Source organism: Sebastes fasciatus, chromosome 16, assembly GCF_043250625.1.
Source record: "Sebastes fasciatus isolate fSebFas1 chromosome 16, fSebFas1.pri, whole genome shotgun sequence".
In the NCBI taxonomy this organism is placed as follows: domain Eukaryota; kingdom Metazoa; phylum Chordata; class Actinopteri; order Perciformes; family Sebastidae; genus Sebastes; species Sebastes fasciatus.
Genome location: NC_133810.1, coordinates 16,930,026 through 16,949,683, shown reverse-complemented (window position 1 = coordinate 16,949,683; position 19,658 = coordinate 16,930,026). Strand labels below are relative to the sequence as shown.

Below are 19,658 nucleotides of genomic sequence, written 5' to 3'. Positions count from 1 at the left end.
TAAAATTGATTTATATTAATTACTTATCTTGGTGAAATTGATTTATATTTATTAATTATTTGGTTGAAATTGATTTAAATCAATTAATTATCTTGGTGAAATTGATTTATATTTATTAATTATCTGGACAAAATTGATTTATATTTACTGAATATCAGGGTCAAATTGATTTATATTTACTGAATATCAGGGTAAAATTGATTTATATTTACTAATTATTTGGGGGAAATTCATTTATATTTACTAATTATTTGGGTAAAAATGATTTGGATTCACTATATAAAATACATAATATCAACTAACATTTTAACACATTGTTGCTTGAATCCATTCAATAATATTGATTGTCACTTTGTTGCCACAAATTTTCTATGTCTAATCTACTCAATAATATTGATTGTCACTTTGTTGCCACAAATTTTCTATGTCTAATCTACTAAATATCATGCCTTTTTGGTGCCACAGTTTACTTCGGTTGGGCCAACAGATCACAATGCATAAGTACAGCAGGTAAACATTTATTTGAGCCATTTATAAATTATTAAGTTTCTCCAATGTTTTTCAAGTGCAAAGTGCAAACATACAACAATAAAGTAGAGAGGGGCTATAATAAAACAAAGAAAGAAACCATGCATGTGTACAACAGGGATACAATTAATATTTACCTGACAAATGTATACTTGAGACTACTTGACAGACTTGGAGTGATGAAAAGGCTAAATTTACCAAAACTGCACAATGACCTATAACCTCTGCCCATCACTTTATTACAGGCACAGATTCCTTTTTTTGGATGTGATTAAAGGTTTAGTCTTGATAGTTTATTGCATTTAAATTACGTTGTATGTTTTCAGACTGCAATTATTTTTTTAAATTTGAATATGAAATATTTTTTTATGACATGCACTAATTGAAATCCTCAGGGCCATTATGTTTTTCAAACAGCTAAAAGTAAGCGATAAAATATCACATGTTAATTGACTTACAGTTTGGGATAAGGTCAAGTGCTTACATTTGCCTTACATCTTCACTACTGGCTAAAATAGGACTCTGGACAATCACATTATTCATTTGTTAAAATTCCCCAATTAAAACCTATTAAATTTGCATCCCTGGTGTACACAGTAGAATCACAAGGTACAAGAACAGCTACCTGTGGCATTATTAAGTCAAAAACATAATACCACTCCCCTCAAATGAGTATGATTGTTTCTTTCTAAATAACCACCTGCAACACTGAAACTTGTGCATTTTACAAAAATAACTAACCCTTGAAAGTAACAATGTGACAGTTTTCACAATTACTTAACAATTCCCTTCATTCTGCAAGGGTCCATTTTCTTAAGCTAGTAGCTTATTCTTGACGCTGTTCACTTTTGGGGACAAATTCAAACAATCCAGCTTGAGGAAGAGTTTCTGGAAGACTTCAAGCGTGTACCTGAGCTCCTTTGGATAGGCGAGGTTCACTGCATATGCCAACCCAACGAGCAAGGAGCAAGCCCTTGGAAAGTTACCCAGAGCAGTCAGAACTTTCATGCCCTTGATCACAATACCGATGTCGCCGGGAACCTCTGAAGTATTAGTCTTGATGTTGTAGATTTTCATCCTCTGTACAGCAAGGTCCTGTGACACACTGTCTTCATCAGCATCCTGAAATAGCACAAACATTGTATTTCAGAGTATGCAGCCGATAGAGAAGGTCCTAATTGAACATCTCCCAAATTGCTTCTAACCCTTTGGAGAAGAAAATCTGGGGCTGTCAAAGCTGTTGCACATCAGTGTTTTAGAAAAATCTGAAATAATGTATTTGCAAAAGCATATTTTTATGCCAGGTAAGTTAAAAAAGATCCAATCAGATCACCAACAAATCAAAACAATCCAGTGACACCAGAGATGATGGTCTGAACTGACTCACAGTTGTAAATATTTATAAATGAAATTTTTGAAATTAAATCAATCCAGTGCTCCATAAATTAATTTCTTCCTTGCACTTGTGTATTGATGAATATTATTATATTATTATTCTACATTCACTAACACAGGCTGGTCACCTGTCAACCAGTCCTCTATGGCAGTGTACGCTCACTCCTGAAACTTGAAGTAATCCACAGCAACAGGATCAACTCTGCTCCTTAATTTATTTTAGAAGTTGCCTCAGTCTCTCCGTAAAACTGTCTCTCAGCTGCTTTGTGAATAGCTCTTAGGAAGAAACTCTTAGCTAGGAACTTTTAGGGCCAAATTTTAAAGAGAAGAAGTCAACTACTGATAACTTGAATTATGTCAGTTGGTAAAATCAGAATGAAATGGTGAGCATTTAGTAACACCTATTTCTACAGTAGTACGTACAAATTCCGTAATGGAAAACAAAGACTTTACACACAGAGAGGACAATGATTACTTACAAGACTCAACAAACCTATAAAAACCTTGTCAAAAATTACTGAAGAAATAGAGTTAAGATCGTATTGTGTTATTTGACCTTCCCAAGACATACTGTACAAGGTGAGAAATGAGAGAGAGAGAGAGATCAGTTTCTTTATATTTTAACATTCAACTTACATCATACTCTTTTAAGAGTTGATCCGTCGATTCCCCAAGGTACACCATCAAACACTGAATGACAACATCTCTGGTCATGTTGATGCTTGGAAGGCTTGGGGCCTGGAATGACAAAAATAAACATAGTTCAAGTTCTATTCAAGTAAAAATCATCCACTGACCTCAAACTGGCCAGAAGATGCAATTTTTAACACTAAGTGGCTTATATTACTGTTTAACAAACTCCTATCAAGCATCCTTAATGTGCTGTCCAAGTGACCAGTCTACTGAAACACTTCCCGTTATTACTGAGGTTTCCAGGGAACCAGCGGGGACTCCAGGAGGTCATTGGTCCCATCAAAGAAAGAGTGCATAGCACATAAACTCCCATAAAACTACAACATTTACACCTTTCTTTTTGTATGGATTAAACAAACACATTACATTTTAATCAGTGAGCTCTCAATGTGCTGGTAGGCAAATTTTGTTAACTTTGGACCGTCTCCCCTTGTTTCCAGTTTTTTATGATAAGCTATGCTGCTGGTTGTAGCTTCATATTTATAGTACAGACATGTGAGTGATATCAATCTGATATCATCTACCAAATTATCTTCCAGCGGTTTGATCACAAAATTCCTAAAAAATAATATTAACAAACATAATACTCATTGAAGGATACCTTGAGTAGGATAGCCTGCAGCCTCAACCCCATGGTTCCGCCCTTGGAGTAGAAGAGGTTCAGAAGCCTGGGAGTGTATTCATCCAGCTTGGACATGCACTTTGATTCAAGGTGCACAGTTGTGATTCTGTGAAACTCATCCTGGATCTGAAAGACCAGTAATAAAACCAGCTTTAAAGCCTCAAATATTACTATTATACAATTTTATGACATCTGTGTTTGCTGATTGTTTACCTTCTGGGTTAAATCATCTGACTGTACACTGCGGGATTCCTGATGGAAGTACCAACTTCTCAATTCGGTCATCAATCATCACTCGGAGCTTTGCCTACATCTCTGCCAGCCTGACAAGAATGTGAATAGACAAAAGTTCAATAGCATCACAAGCAGAAGTTTAAAGATGAGACAAGACATACAGTGAGTAACTTAATTAAGAGGCTGGAGTGTGCCACCAGAATAGAAAAAAAAATAGAACTAATTAATTTATTAATTAGATTGTTAATGTAATTAAAGTATATTTAAATTTGCCAATTACAAATATTTCCTTATTCTGTATTTAATCAATAACATAATTGTAATATTAGTATTTGTTGTTTAGTATGTGTTGATACTGTATATATTACATTAAAATTTAGTTTATAGGGTTTTTGTCTGAAATCTAAAAAAAATTCAGAATAAATTATTATTACTATTATTTACAATATTACAAGAAGAACATGTGATTAATTTGAGTAATATAAATTGTAACTAGGGTGTGGAAAAGTATGCACAAACCATGTGTTATCATAGCTTAATTATATGTCTATGAGAAATGAGTGATCAGTATTTTACATTTTCTGCTGCTTTAATTCAAATTCAGGTTGGAACTACATGGTTTTTTGAACATCACTGATAATCAAAACTGAAGCAAATCTGCTTTCTAACCTGCAAAAGTTGATACAAAAAAAGCTAGTATTAACCAAATTTTGTATTGCAAAACAAACGGTGTACAAAACATTACACAACATGTACTGTATGTGAAACATTGTATCACATCAGATTGTGTATTGCATATAAGTGTGATACATACCTGTTGATAGATTTCAGTCAAAGACTCTTGATGCACCTGGAAAGACATTCATATTAGCTTTAATTCATGTAGCTGGTATGATGTCAATAAACAGTCAAAAGATCACTTTCACCGTCTGTGGCATATTCTACAGATGTCTAGACATTGAAACTGTAGTAATGTTGCTGGTATGATGTCAATAAAATGTCAAACGGTCATTTTGACTGTCTATCTTTGCTGTGAACAGCAGCACAAGGAAAACAATAGACCAGTAATCTGTAGAAGAGACTCAGCTCTGCAGCCACGCTGCGCTGCTCAAGCGGTAACTAGTTTACTGACCTCAAACCCGCATTCACTAACGAGGCTCGGTGTAATCTGTCCGCATGAGCTGCAAACACTGTTTGAAAGTAACGCTACTCCAACAGAGTCAAAGTAAAGCGGGTCGGTTCTACCATCTGAATCCCGCTGTGGCCTCATAGCACCGTGAAGAGAGACATTAAACTGCGAGGCTCTGTGAATTAGTGATTAACAGCAACCAGAACATTCACTAAACACAATCACGAACTTTAGAGAGAGAGAAAGAGGAAATAACGCACTTTCAAAATGTAATGACAAACCCTGATTAAACTACTGATTTATAGGCTACAAAAGCTGACAAGTTGGTAACTGCTTTTAACAGCTTACTTGAGAAAACGAAATGTAGTAACATCAAATATCTCTTATAATTAATCACCTCTGAGAGCAGGAAAGTTTGTTTAAGTTTAATTGTGCATGTTTAATGCACAATTAAACAGGTGTGGGGTCTGGCTACTTGCTGGCGTTAGCTAGCTTGTTAGTGTGGGGGATGGGTGGAAGCTCCTATGAACATGTGTAAAAGTAGATTAGCTGGTATATTCAAAGGCATTATATGTGGTATAACGTTACACCTGGGAAAGTCACATGAAATTGTGACACTGAGTCAATCTCTTTTTCAGTCCTTTATGCCTTTAGTTGAATCAAAGATAACACAGACTGACTATGAATACAGGCCTAGCTAAAGTTAACATTAGATAGTTGATTTTTGACTTACAGTGCAGTAAAGTTGTCATTTTTGGTTACTTGCAGTAACGTAAAACAATGTTAAACTGCTACAGCAACTTGGCTATAAATTGTTAGTTAATAACTAAACACAATTAAACAGGTCTTACCTTTGTGAAAACGGTAAAATGTCAGTCCCTCAATGTGTGGCAGACAATGCTGGAAGTCCATGTGGCGCCAAAATGCCGTGGGCGGAAGTGTAGTAAAGTGATTGAAACCAAAGACATCCCAATGAGTAAAATTTATCAATTTTCTGCATCGTTAATACTGATAAATATAACTGATAAAATATAATTAAGTTCTACTCAGTGATTCAAAGCTGATTTTATTCAAACAAAACTAAGTAAAATGCAATTAATAAATCATTATAATTTGTTCAATTCAGCTCAATGTGATTCCAAACTGCATAAAGTCTTTTTTATTATGTAAAAGTTACTATTATTTATTAATTAAATATTAATTAACCCCAATCCCAGTTTTTACAGTGTGTAAATGTTGTCCTATTTTTTGGACCAGATATTATTCTCCTGTTGGGTGATTGATTACTAATTATTATCAATATGCCTTAGTAGGATCCAGTTTAAAGGAGGAGGATGGAATACCTGGAGGTGGTTCAGTGGAGATCGGACCTCAATGAGGGACAAGCCAGACTGGAGAGCTGCAAGGGCCCAAAAATTAAAGGGTCATTGCCTATGCTGCATCTTTATAGATTTTCTGTCAATTTGCTAATTATTTTTCATTATTTTTGAAAAACCTGTTTTCTTAAATGCCAGGCCTGCACTGTACATATTTTTGCACTGGATTGTCGGTTGCCAGATTGGCAACTGTTTACTACTGGCCGCGACGAGACTGGTCCATCCGACTAATTCCCTTGTTAACTGGTAAAGCAAGAAGTGCTTTTGTAGCTATGGACCCAGCTCACTTTCAAGACTATGACAGACTGAAAGAGGCAGTTTTGAAGAAATATGAAGTAAACATAGACTCTTATCGGCAGCGCTTCCGGGCCTTGGACATGCCAGCAGACGAGTCCCCTCAGGAGCTGTATACCCGCCTCGAGGACTTATTCTGCAAGTGGGTAGATCTCAGTGCCACCAGTAAGGAAGACATCTTGGAGAAGATCGTCCTCGAGCAGTACCTCAGGATCATCAACCCAGAGGTGAAGACCTGGGTCAAAGAACACAATCCTGAGACAGCGGCAAAAGCGGCGGAGCTGGTCGACATCTATGTCTCGGCCCACAAGAGTCCAGTGGCCTACCACTAAGCTGGACTGTGTCAGGCGTAGTGTAGGGGTAAGTCTGAGGTAATGGTTAAAGGGGGTGGTCCAGTCACTTTTTTTTCCTAGTCAGCATAGACTTAGCAGACCAGTGTTCCAGGAGAGTGCTAGGAACAAGGCTCAGGCAGGCAACAAGGCACACGTGGTTTGTTACAATTGTGGTGAGTCAAGCCATACACGTCCAGTTTGCCCCATTAGAAAACACAAATCCACCAGTCTCTGTTATGTCCCTAGACCTGAGTTAATTGTTCCCTCTGAAGAGCAGTCTCCTCTGGCCACTGTGCAGTTAAATGGTAAACCCCACACAGCCCTGTTAGACACAGGTTGTTCTCAGTCCCTTGTTCAGTCTCAGATTGTGCCGAGGGAGTTGTGGAGTGAGGGAGAAACAGTCCCAGTCATCTGTGTCCATTGACATGAGGAACAGGCCCCTACAGCTGAGGTTTACATTGAGGCTAAAGGACAGGTTTACCTCATGAAAGTTGGTATTGCCCCAGAATTGCCCTAACCCATCCTGCTAGGGACAGGTCTGACAGTCCTGTATGACCTCATCCATGAGAGCAAGGGCAGGTTTTGTGGTGCAGTTACACGTTCTAAAACAAAGCAGGTTGCAGTTGATCCAGCCCCTGAAGCACCGCCACCAGTGGGGTTAGTGACACAGCAGGCAGAGCCATCCATTGCACCTGAGGCAGGGCCAGTAACAGCACACATTCCCAGCATACTAGAAACTCAATTTGACACACTGCAGTTCATGCCATTTCATAGGGAAGAGGTTTTAGTAGGGCCCACAGTCACACAGGAGTACAGATTGGAGAGGCGCAGACAGCAAGTGCGAGAACTTATGGCGCAACTAACAGAGCAGACAGGGCAAGAACTGTCAGGCCCAGAGCTACAGGTAGAGTTGTTGCCCTTTGACCTTGCTAAGCAGCAGCGTGAAGACTCCACTCTTGTACATTGTTTTAAGGAGGCAGAGAAGGACCCCTCAATCTCTTCACTCAGTGAGCAGTTTATAATTGAGAATGACATTCTTTACAGACAAAGTGATGTTGGCAGACAGCTAGTACCTTCCCAAGTCCTGTAGAGAGGAAGTTTTAACGGTAGGTCAAACAGTCCCTTGGGCAGGTCACTTAGACTTTATGAAAACCTTTTTTTTTTTAGTTTTGTAACTTCTTACACGTATAAATCAATCCGGGTCAGTGTCCCATGCGCGCTCGTGTGTGGCTACGCTGTTCAGACAAGACTCCAACACAAACTACACAGAAGCACCAAAACCGCAAAGTTATATCTAGTGAAGCCCGTTTTGCAAAACAGTGTTGGCCGCGTGTGTTTCGCTCCACACATTGCAGAAGAGATAGTTTAGCTCTGAGAATATCTAGTAAATGTACAGTGGAAGTTTGTGCATAAATAAATGCTGCTGCTCCTCCAGACCAACAGAGGTTTCCCGTATCTTGTGAAGTGACGGGGCTCTGCAGCGAGAAACGTTATCGTCTCCGACCAAAACTCAGGTGTCTGAGTGTTCTGATCCTTATAAACAGTCCCTTTAAATGCCAGGCCTGCATTGTACATATTTTTCCACTGGATTGTCGGTTTCCACTGTTGTACATAAATACACCTGGACTGCTTAACTGGAATTTTTTTTCAGTTTGTATCCCTTAGCCACTCGGCCAACCTTACAGTGACCGTTTTATAAAAATAACTTTTTGTAATCATATTTGCTCCAATTCTACCCACTGCTGCTTTAGATTTTACTAATGTAATCCCCAATTGTTCAATAAAATAAAGTGTAAGAGCTTGCAAAATGTATCAGAAGCATCCTTTAATACATCATCATGGCAATAGTACAAAGCACAGCAACCCTCTCCAATGACTAAGAGGATACAATACACTTTTACAGAAAGTGGTAATGTGAGGCAAAGTGAACCATAGGGTATAAAGGGAGAGTCTATTGAGGAAAACCCCAGCCAATAAAACACAGACTGTTTGCCAGCCGGGTAAACATGGCCTTATAAGTCGACTGAGGACACAGCGCTTCCAGACATATAAAAGTTATATGAGGACACTTATGAACACAGATCTCTGCGCCACCAATTAAGAGGCAATATCAGTGTATCTACTGAACGTGTGAAAGAAAACTGAACAACTGAGGGAAGTGAACTTGGATTTTCAGTATTTTTATCTATCCATTTGGTCATTGGACCGTGTTCACATCAGATTGATTGTTCTCTGTTAGTGGTTTTGGTTATTGGCTGGTATTCACTTGTGATTTAGTGGTCCAGACTCTGTCCAGGCAGTATATTACTGCCTGTGGAAGGCCCTCCTGTACACGAGTGACCTTCTTTCTTAAACAGTCAGACGTATTTCTTCTCTGGTTGACCAGTTAAGCAGCTTGTCCCTCCTCGTCTTTGAGCCAGTCAACCAAGTTTGATAGGAAAGTCAATCACGCAATGGTGCCCGCCTCATTTTTTAACTTGTCAAACTTCTTATAACTTGACCCAACTCTTTTCTGCCAGAGCAGACCAGTGAGAAAAACTGATTACTGAGCTGGAACATCATCACATGGCCACCAGCTACTCAGTGAAATTACAGTCTCCCATATGGCAATCAGAAAGCATGAATCAGCTAATTCTGGAACCAATCATCAACATATGGTATTGATACAAGGCCAAGAAATATTACAGATCAACACTTAGCAATCAACCCACCATCAGGGAGATGGCATATTCCACATAATCAACACATAGCTTCCAACAAGCCCATTTACTTACATTTAGTGGAGCTCTCTCTGGCTTTTAGACATCCACAAACACACACTATCAGACATTTGCTTTGTGCTCATCCACCATTAGCAATAAGATATACTTTATTGTCCCAAGGGATAATTTTGCTTGGGCAATAGTACTGCACTGAAAATGGCTGTGAATCAGTGGAAGTTAAGACGTGAGTGCAATCATAGACTGTATATAAGAAGTGGACGCAGTCACTCTGACGTCACCCATTTGTTCGTGGACTGCCGTTTTGAAGCCCTCAAGTTCGGGATTTTGGCCGTCGCCATCTTGGTTTTTGGGTAGTGTCTAAAAGGGAAACCGCAATATGGGGAAACTCTCGAGAGATGGATGTATGGAATATTTGCTAGTTTTTGCAGATCTCAGATCAGATTTCGCAGTTTGCGGTTTACCTTCTATAGACGACTTGGTTTTTGGCCGTCGCTATCTTGTTTTTTTGCAACCAGAAGTGACACGAGAGGGTGGAGCAACCACGTTAGTGCAACCGAACACTTGTAGGCGACCAAAATGTTACAATAAACTTTCATGACCTGAAAACACACTGTGAAAGGGTTCAAGTTCTAAGACGAAAACACGGACAACTCCCAGAACGGACAACGCCGTGGTAGCCAACAAGGTAGCCACGCCCTAAAACATCCCCTGCTTTATGGTCTATTTGACTCTAAATGGGACCATAATTTACTAAATGAACATCATGCTGTATTGAAGAAGACTTGAAACTAGCGATTGAGACCATAAACTCATGTTTACAATGTTTACTGAGGTAGTAAATCAAGTGAGAAGTAGGGTCATTTTCTCATAGACTTTTATACAATCAGACTTCTTTTTGCAACCAGAGGAGTCGCCCCCTGCTGGCTATTAGAAAGAATGCAAGTCTAAGGCACTTCAGCATTGGCTTCACTTTTCAGACCTGGAGGTTGCCCTCTGAGTACAATATGGATGTCTTAAAGTTAATTTGAAATTCAACATTACACAGATACATCTGATGAACCACCTGAAGGAGGTGGATGGAAGTGGAATATGGCGACTGTAATACAAAATCCTGTCTACCATCAATATTAATTTCTGTGTAAAAGACAAGGCATTATTCTTCTGGCATATCCTTTCAGTATAATCATATCAAGATAATTAAATTATATGTGTCTAGTGGTACATACTGTACACCGTAATGCAATTAGCATTTCATGCGCCATATGTGCATCGTCAAATAAAATGGTAAACCATGAAAACATTTGATGCACTAATGTAACATGCTCGGATAGTAAATCCATCTGGATCCTAATCTGTCACTCATTTCTGGTTGTTTTCCGGAAAGACATACGTGACACACCTAACATTATTCATGTGTGCAGGAAATTTGCATTACTCTGTTAATGATTTATGTCTTTTAAATGCAAAACACCCAAGGACAACTTTAATCAAATGGCGGAGAGAGAGAGGCGTAAGATTGAGAGGAGCTGGAGCGAGAATGAAAAGACAAGGTGAGGGATGTAATTTAGTTTAGCTGTTGCCCCTGTTGAACTCACTGGAATCCAGACCCACATGTAGCACTACAATTACCTGAACAAGTCAACGTCCTTTAGCTGTAGTGAATAATGCATTTACAACATGAAGGTTAAACTGATAATTCATGCTAATAAAAACAAGGTAATACGTTACCAACATTATATAAAGACAGGTGTTAATCAAAAGTTGACGTCTCTTCACAGTTTTTACAGCCAAGCATCATGATGTGCTGCACTGATGAGGTAAGATGAAGTAACATAAAACATATTCTGTAAGTAGACTGTGAAGCTAATGATTTGTGGAGAGAATTCAATGAGCAGCAGTAATTTACTGCTTTCGTCATTACCAAAACGGATTTTTTCGCTGCAATGACTATAAAAACTGGAATTAAATTGTTTTGATGGCAAAATCATATTATTATAACCTGTTCAGAGTGTCATGTAATCAAGAATTTAGCTATGCTTTGTGAGCAAATAAGATTGTTTGCTAAAGTTTTTCATTATATAATTGATCTGAACTCTAATTTAATGCAACTTAACGATTCCCATTGTGTCTGTGCCATTTAACTACCTCAACCGTCTTCAGATGCTCCCTCCCTCTGTTTAACTTGCATAACTCACATCCGTATTTCCATTTTATCAGAGGAGCTGTAATGAACAGATCTCAGATTACTGTTTGATCCCGTCTTTAATCCTTCCAGTCAGGCAACTGAGACACCTTCTGGACGGCCTCTGCTGAACAGATTTGGATCAGGAGAGCTGGGACTGCCTGCCAATCAGCACCGTGAATGCATTCAGGAAATAGCCTATTAACCAAACTACATTTATCTGTAAAGCGCCATGAAATGCAGTTTTGTTACACACTGAGACCGCATGCCATTTGCAAACACGTTCATAAAATAGGAAACACTGTGGGAACTTCAGCTCATGTTTGAAATTGAAATGCATCAACAGTATCACAGTTCATCTGTGGTACAAACAGAATGGAGAAAAATCCATTATCCTTTTCACAAGTGTTTTTCAAATGCTGGCCATGCTGATGTCAAGATTGTCTCATGGATCAACATGCATCCCACTGGCACTCAGCGTGCATGCATAGTAAATACAAAAATAAGGAGTTTCCATTATTCACTTTGTTCACACTTACTGAATAATTGGCATAATAGTAAGGAGCAGCAGCAATCATTTAGAGAATGTAATCTTTTACCCTGAAAAGGACACTAGAATGAATGGTAACAGCTACTTTAAAGGTGCTAAATTTGATATCTAGAGCATTAATCTAGAAGTAAACAACTATTTGTAATGTAAAGCTATAGAGGGGTAATGTCTACCTGAGCAGAAAATGAAGTCGCTCTCCCTCTGTGGGTGATGTAATCCGAGCTTCTCTGTGCTTTGATGACATATAGCCGGGCCGGACGCATGTGCTTTTAGTGTATGTCAACACTGTTATGTCTGTCAGCACTTTCGCTGTTGTTTACACTGTTTAGCACCGTTAGCTGCAAGCCGCCGCTCACCGTCATCATGTTGAGAGCTGTTTAAAGGCAATAGAAATGCTCCCAATCGCGTATTTAGCACCTTTGAAATAAGGGTCACTAATAAACATAAACAGAAAAATTAGACAAGTCATTATGTAACAGTTACATTAGCCATAGTTAACTACTATGATATTTATAACTTCCAATTCATTAATAAACTATCAAGAACTGTTTCTTTTTCACTATCTACAGTTTATTTGATATAATAATTTACTGCTTTTGTGTACTATATCTCTGCAGCCAGTCAATTTATTGATCATTAAAGTAAACACTGTCTAACACTTATGCTATCAATTACTAGCTGATTTATTCCAGACTGCCGAGTCAGATCTCACACTTAAATTTGTCTCTTTATGTCCTTTCTGAGAATATAATGTTACAATGAAAGAGACAATGAAAGGGAAAATGTGAGTGATGGAAAAAAAATACTGGATAATTTCAAAGGCATCTCAGGAACAAAACACTACTAAAATAAGTAATATGACTCTTTATTGACATTTTGACATAATGATGAATTAAGTAAGCTGCTGAAAAAAGAGCTAAGAGAGGTGCATCAGATCTCAGGAGCCTCATGGAAATCCTGAATGCCCTTCAGACTTCCTACCTTAAAAACTTCATCTCGGTGTACAGAGAACAAAAGGGCAGGGTCTGAATTAAAGCCTGCTCAACCAATTATGTGTTCACTGCCGATTTCTATTTGAGATCAAGTCGATCATCTGGGTTTAAAATACCCAAACTCTACTTATTGAGTTCACTGGAAAAACAAAACACCTCTTCACACATTGTTTTACTTCTCAGATGCATTAAGTGCATTTCACATATTGGCAAATACAACATCACTCACTTGTACTCGCATATTTGTTGTACTGTAGCTTGGTAATATATATTTGACATTTTATCTTTGATTCTTTATGTATTAAGGTAACGCAATTATGTACAGCCACTAAAAGTCTATGCAACAAAGAATAATTGAGTAAGAGCAAGCAGTCCAAATGTTAAGACATACTGTAGTAACCCATTATCACTATTTTCAGCTACACTCCAAGTCAATCTTGGCTTTTTACCTATTAAATGAATTCACATGCAAATACAGTAGTAAAATGTGCTTGCATAAGAGCAGTAGTGCTAGATGATGATGGATGTAACTGAATATTTCTTTGACCTTAGAATGAATCATGTACAGTACAAAATGTTCAACTATGGAATATAAAACAGAGGAGACAGGCAGAGATGGTCTTTACCTTAGGAAAAGTGAATATTAGAAGTACATTAAAAACCCTTGTTTTCATCACTGTTCTAGGTTAAACTGTTATTTCTTCCCCAAAGCTCCCAGAAACAAATTTCTGCATAAGAAACTGAATAAATATGAAAGAAAATGTTGGCATAGAGGAAATTAATTTTGGGAACAAAATTAGGTGTCTCACTTAGTTGAATTTATAGTTGTTTTAACACTGATTGTGTGATGCATTGTGATTTTTTTGAACATTTAAATAACAAATATTTCAGGTTACGCTGTTATTTCTTCCCCAAAGCTCCCAGAGACAGATTTCTGCATAATAAACATACAAACCTGGATAAATATGAAAAACAATGTGGGCACAGAGGAAATACATTTTGGGAGCAAAATTGCCACTTAGTTGAATTTATAGCTGTTCTAACACTGATTGTTAATTTTTTAATCATATATTTATTACAGAAAGTTCCTAAAAAATATATATATAATTAATAAACATTTAAATATTAAACTTTTTTAATTTTTAAATAACTAACATTTTCTTATATATTAAATCACATACATATATTTTGAAAGACAATATTAAATATTAAACAAATAAATCTGACTCCATGTCTATTAAGTAGCCAACCAATTGCTTTATGAAAGCATTAATAAATAAATAATATTTCAGTTGTAGATCTGTCTTTTCATGGCTGCTTCAAAGAGTCATTCTGGAAATTTAAATGATAATTTTACTTTTTACTGTGTGTTTTGTGTGAGAAGTACAAGAGCATATTTATGGTTGTGATTTGGACAATATTTGAAGACATAGTGTTTTGTTTTCACACCCATTCATCCGCTATCTAAACCACTTGTTGTTTTCCTGTTCAGGGCCACGTGAGGCTGGAGGGTGTACCCCCACCTCTCAACCTACTGTGTGCGTGACTCCTAGTCCATCACAAATAAAACACGTTCACACTCCTAATCACACCTACAATTTAGAGCTCCCATTTCACCTGACCTGCAGGTCAGCGGACAGTGGGAGGAAGATGGTGCACGTGGTGGAAACCCACGCAGACACAGGGAAAACATGTAGACACCAACAGCAACAACCACTTTGCCACCCTACAAACTAAAATGTGAGAAAAAGTGAGATTGTTTAATGATGGATACAAGTTACCGTATTCTGATCTTGATGGAGATTGGGATCAATAATAAAAAGAAAAAGTCTCTAGGGCGCCTGGGTTAGCTCAGTTGGTAGAGCGGGCGTCCATGTATCAAGGCTTGGTCCTGACCGCGGCGGCCCGGGTTCGAATCTGGCCTGTGGCCCTTTCCGCATCCACTCTCTCTCTCCCCCCTTTCCAAGACTCTATCCACTGTCCTCTCAATAAAATGGAAAATGCCCCCAAAAAAATAACTTTAAAAAAAAAAGAAAAAGAAAAAGTCTCTATAACTAAAAGATGTACAGCCTTCTCTGTAATTGGCTCAGTGTAGATGGAAAAAGGATATTTCAGAGTTTTAAGGATGGTACTGGATGGCAGCTGATCCCGCTGACTTTGAGTATTCCTGAATGTTGCGATAAAACAGAATACCTAATCTTCACCGCCAAACACTCAGCCAGATGCCGAGGAACATGACAGGTTGGCTGCTTTACAGTTTCTGTTTGTTTAGGGCTGTTGATTTTGTTACAGAGCAGGGCTGGTGTCTGCAGCTGTGTCTGTTGTCATGACAACCATATGGGGCAACACTGGAGATCTCAGCAGCTATCGACGGTCTTCGGGCTCCTTTGGTCCTCGGCAAAGAGCAGACAGCTGACTCCTGCGGCAGCCAGTCGGCGTACTTCCACCAGTTGCAAAGTACAGTAATTGAGATTGTTTGAAGTGGAGCGGGGATGCCACCGTGATTGCCGCTCTTGAGCAGCAGAAGAGGAGCTCGTTGGCAGCGGGACAAAAGCCGTAGTCTGGATAAGGCAGTTCAGAGACAATACTTTTGGATGTGTTTTCCTGCTGGCAAGGCTTGTGAACCGAGTCTGGCTCTTGGAAAATATTTCAATTCAGGCTGTTGAGGCTTACAAAGTCAACAGGCGAGGAGTGTCTGAAAGCCAACTTTCTCAAAGTCAATTATCTAAACAAAAAGAGAAAAGGTTTACAGTAATTATAGTCATCTTTTGCTGGTGTGAAGAAAAGGTCATGCCTCTTTAACTGCATTTGATCTTTGCAGTCCGCTTTTCAACGTTAAAGCTCAGTTCTATTAAACCCTTTGTAGCAGCTCAGAAAAACAGCACGCCGAGCTCAAAGGCACAACTCGGAGGCAGATAAAAGTTTACTTGAATCAGGAAACGGTCAAGGGTCGAGAGTAGTCAGAACAGGCAAAGTTATCCAAAAAGGGGGGCAGGCAGAGAATCATCAAACCGTGGATCAGGCAGGCAGAACAAAGGCTGGAAAGCAAGGGCGGATGCAAAGTAGTAGGACATCTGGCTGGAAATGAGTGGAGATGGTATACTGTATATACTACGAGGCTGATTAGAGAAATGGAAGGCAGGTGAGCCAATGGGCGCTGGGTGGTGAAGGGCAGGTGATGAGAAAACACTCGACAACCTTGAGACTTCAAAAACAGAGAGGACCTCAAAACCAAAGTGGGGGGTCTGTGGGTCCTCCCCCAGAAAAAATTGAGTTTCAGAGACTTTGTTTCCTGCATTCTGGTGATTTGAAGAATAAAATGAACAAAATATAAGTACACTGCAACAGCATTTTTGTTAAAGGGACTGTTTATAACTATTTAAGCGTATAAATGTACCGGGTCGGGACATGTTGAGATAATTAAAAGGGAAAAAAAAAAGTGTGAAAGATTGCCATAAATTGGGAGAAATACGGGAGAATTGTGACCCCGGGAGGAAACAAGTATGGATGAGAACGGCGGGAAAGGGGGTTACTGCAGGGCAGGAGGTAGTGGCTGGATGCGGTGCAGCTAAACATTGTTGTAACCCAGAAAAAAATCATTTTAAATTCTAGTAGAGGCCCCAACGTTTCCAAAGATATTAACTATGTCAGACAAAAATGTGTTGGTGCAGCCATGAAAACCATGGGTGGGTTGGCTGGGTTTGAATATTTCACTCAGTGTAAACATGTAGCTTCAGTGAAGGGTTGGAACAAGCTGATAGAGAATAAATGATATAGTCAGACACAAATAATAAACACAGAATATTGGATATTAAGGGTTAATTAAACAGAGATTGACACAGATTCAGGCTTGTGACTCCCCTCTTTTCTCTCCAAACCATTCCAGGCAGAATAAAGATAGAGTTTAATATGGACTTTTTACCATTATAATACTTTTTGGTTGACATAGCATGAATTGTCTGAAAGTAAACTGATTGTTTTGCATTTTATTTTGCTGGATTCCCAAGTTTAATCTTATGTTGATTAAGGAGAAAAGAGTGAAATGCCAGATGGTGGAGGCAATCATTTGTTTGATACTATTCAGATCTGTAATATTTTTCTTTTAATATCCCTTTGTATAGAAAAAAACAACCACCATCCATCTGTTTCAATCCACCCTTGACTACAATAAATTGTTGGAACAGCTTACTGGATCCTGTGCTTAAATGTGAACCACATCAGATGTTCTGTGAGCCAACTCCACCACGCACAAAACAGCTTTTTCATGTATTATAACAAAATACAAAATAGCCAGAGTCCTTTGATCCCAATCCTCTCTAAAAGCCTGCTGAGTCCTGCCCAACAGGGAAGTATCTGGTTTGTTTTGTCCGTCTTAAATGTGAAGGGGTCCGTGTGTCAAAAGATCACACATGGCACAGCACATGGCTTTCTAAATTTTTTAGAGCTGAGGGATTTTCTCTTCATCTCACGCTGCGTATAACTGGATGTCTCCAGTACAAACAAAATCCAAAGAAAGATTCTTTAATTAAAACTAATTCAAACTTTCTAAACAAAGCTCTACATAAACCCATACAGTGTTTACCTTATAATATATGTGACTATAAGTAAATCCATGTAAATTCATAAAAGAGTGCCCTCTAATCTCCGCTTCAAAGAGAAATGGAATTGTATAATATTGTTTCTGGGTGAAATTAATACATGGAAGTTAATCTAATGCATGGATTATCTTTGTTAATCCATGCATTAGGTGCAATTAAAGTCCCCTTTTACACATTAAATGTTAATTAGAATTATAAAAGGCAAACACACCAGCCAGTTAAGCCTTGATATGAAAATCTAACATGTGATATTTCCTTCCACGTGGCGGCCACTTGCCAACAGATATTGCAGATGGAGAAGGCGTCTTCTTTAGTTGGTGTGAAATTGCAGTTACGCAAAGAATAGAGTATGGCAATAATGAATAGTGGAACAGAATAATTATACTTGAAGGCCTTATTAATCACTGTGATATCAGCTGACCTCACATTGCTGTCTTTTAATGAAAGGACACTGGTTTGATGTATGAGGCCGTAAGGGTTATGTACACTTCCAAAACCTCTTGTTCATTTTTTTTAAAAACTGTCATCAAACAATTTCCCATTTATAACTTGTTACTCTTGAAGCGATTGATTGTTTTCCTCTAACGTGTCATTACAGCGCTGATGTGTGCATTGAGTTTGATTATGGGGGTGAGTCATCTGGATATCACCCCCTGCAATTATTCATCACAAGCGAGCAGTAATTTCTCTTAACCACGTCCCCCTTTCTTAATCATAATCCTTGCCTCCGGTGCTGGATCACCACAAGTCACTTGTCCGTGTCCTACTGTCTGCTACAATCTAATCTCCATTTGCTTCTCCAAATGCCCTTTTCTGTCTGGCAATCCTAGCCACGCAAATACACACACACACCTTGTGGAATGGTATGACGTTCATATGATGTTTTTAAAGAAACCACTAAAAACACTTTCATGGGGTGATAATTGGACATTTAAAAATTTTTTGAGTGCTGAGGCTTAATTAAAAAGTCAATATAATTTAAGTTTTATAGATAAACAAGAGTACAAAATTCAAAAATTAAAGATGTATCTTTCCACAAGTGCAGCAAGCATGCCTAATCTGTCTTTTCAAAATAAACTTCCGTCTTGGTTAGGTTTAGGCAACAAAACTACTTGGTTAGGTTTAGGAAAAAATGTGGTTTGGGTTAAAATAACTCCGGAAGTGGCTTTACTTAAGTATGGTAGTTACGTGACAAAAACTACTTAGTTAGGTTTAGGAAACGTTCGTGGTTTGGGTTAAAATAACTCAGAAAGTGGCTTTACTTAAGTATGGTAGTTACGTGACAAAAACTACTTAGTTAGGTTTAGGAAACGTTCGTGGTTTGAGTTAAAATAACTCCGGAACTGGCGTAGCTTAAGTGTGGAAGCTATGTGACAAAAACTACTTAGTTAGGTTTAGGAAAAGATTGTGGTTTGGGTTAAAACAATACCAGAAGTGGCGTAACTTAAGTGCGAAAGCTATGTGATATAAACTACCTAGTTAGGTTCAGGAAAAGATCGTGGTTTGGGTTAAAGCAATACCAGAAGTGGCATTACTTAAGTACGGAAGTTACTATATGTGTCATACAAATTTGTGTAACCTGACCCTTTAAATCTGCAAGCTGCTTTCCATTCACATCTGCACCTTTCCACCAACTAAGGGCAGCAATATACTTTACCTTCAAACTATCTACCCATATACCCACATACAAGAAGAGTCTGCAAGTGCACAGCAGCAGGGCCTGATGGCATGAGGGAGTTCAAAGTATGCACCACTAGCTTGCGAAAGCTCTCTTGCTCCAATTCGACCTAATTGTGAGCCTTAAGAGGGTACCTCATCTACAGGAAACTTTCAGCCAAAACACCCTTAAAATCTCTGGCGTACTGGTCTGCAATGAGAAATGTGTTGCTTTTTAGTGAATTTGGGGCTTTTAAAGAAACCTTTTAAACACTTACTGAGGGATGAAATATGAAACGCAATGCTGGAAAAGAAGGCGACGAATCTTTTTGAGCACGCTGATGCATTAATGAG

General features: G+C 38.5%; 1 protein-coding gene across 3 annotated transcripts; it reads right to left on the bottom strand.

The window, feature by feature from the left end:
* Positions 1-502: 502 nt before the first annotated feature.
* Positions 503-5,817, bottom strand: LOC141753174 (uncharacterized). Of its 3 annotated transcripts, XM_074611581.1 has the most exons (6): positions 5,453-5,817; positions 4,287-4,322; positions 3,452-3,561; positions 3,218-3,364; positions 2,560-2,661; positions 503-1,650 (listed from the first exon to the last, which is right to left on the bottom strand). In XM_074611581.1, exons 3-6 carry the CDS (start codon positions 3,521-3,523, stop codon positions 1,342-1,344), a joined length of 630 nt encoding a protein of 209 aa, XP_074467682.1. In that variant the 5' UTR covers positions 3,524-3,561; positions 4,287-4,322; positions 5,453-5,817; the 3' UTR covers positions 503-1,341. The 3 variants fall into 3 exon arrangements, with proteins under 3 accessions (XP_074467682.1, XP_074467681.1, XP_074467683.1); XM_074611580.1 differs by lacking the exon at positions 5,453-5,817 and having other exon boundaries at positions 4,287-4,506; XM_074611582.1 differs by lacking the exons at positions 2,560-2,661; positions 5,453-5,817 and having other exon boundaries at positions 4,287-4,385.
* Positions 5,818-19,658: the final 13,841 nt, after the last annotated feature.

Excerpts from the sequence above, each read along its gene's own strand:
- LOC141753174 (XM_074611581.1), bottom strand. The coding sequence starts at position 3,523 with ATGACCGAATTGAGAAGTTGGTACTTCCATCAGGAATCCCGCAGTGTA. Across the intron at positions 2,662-3,217 it reads TGCAGGCTATCCTACTCAAG|GCCCCAAGCCTTCCAAGCAT; the intron begins GTATCCTTCAAT and ends TTGTCATTCCAG. Across the intron at positions 1,651-2,559 it reads AACTCTTAAAAGAGTATGAT|GATGCTGATGAAGACAGTGT; the intron begins GTAAGTTGAATG and ends GTGCTATTTCAG.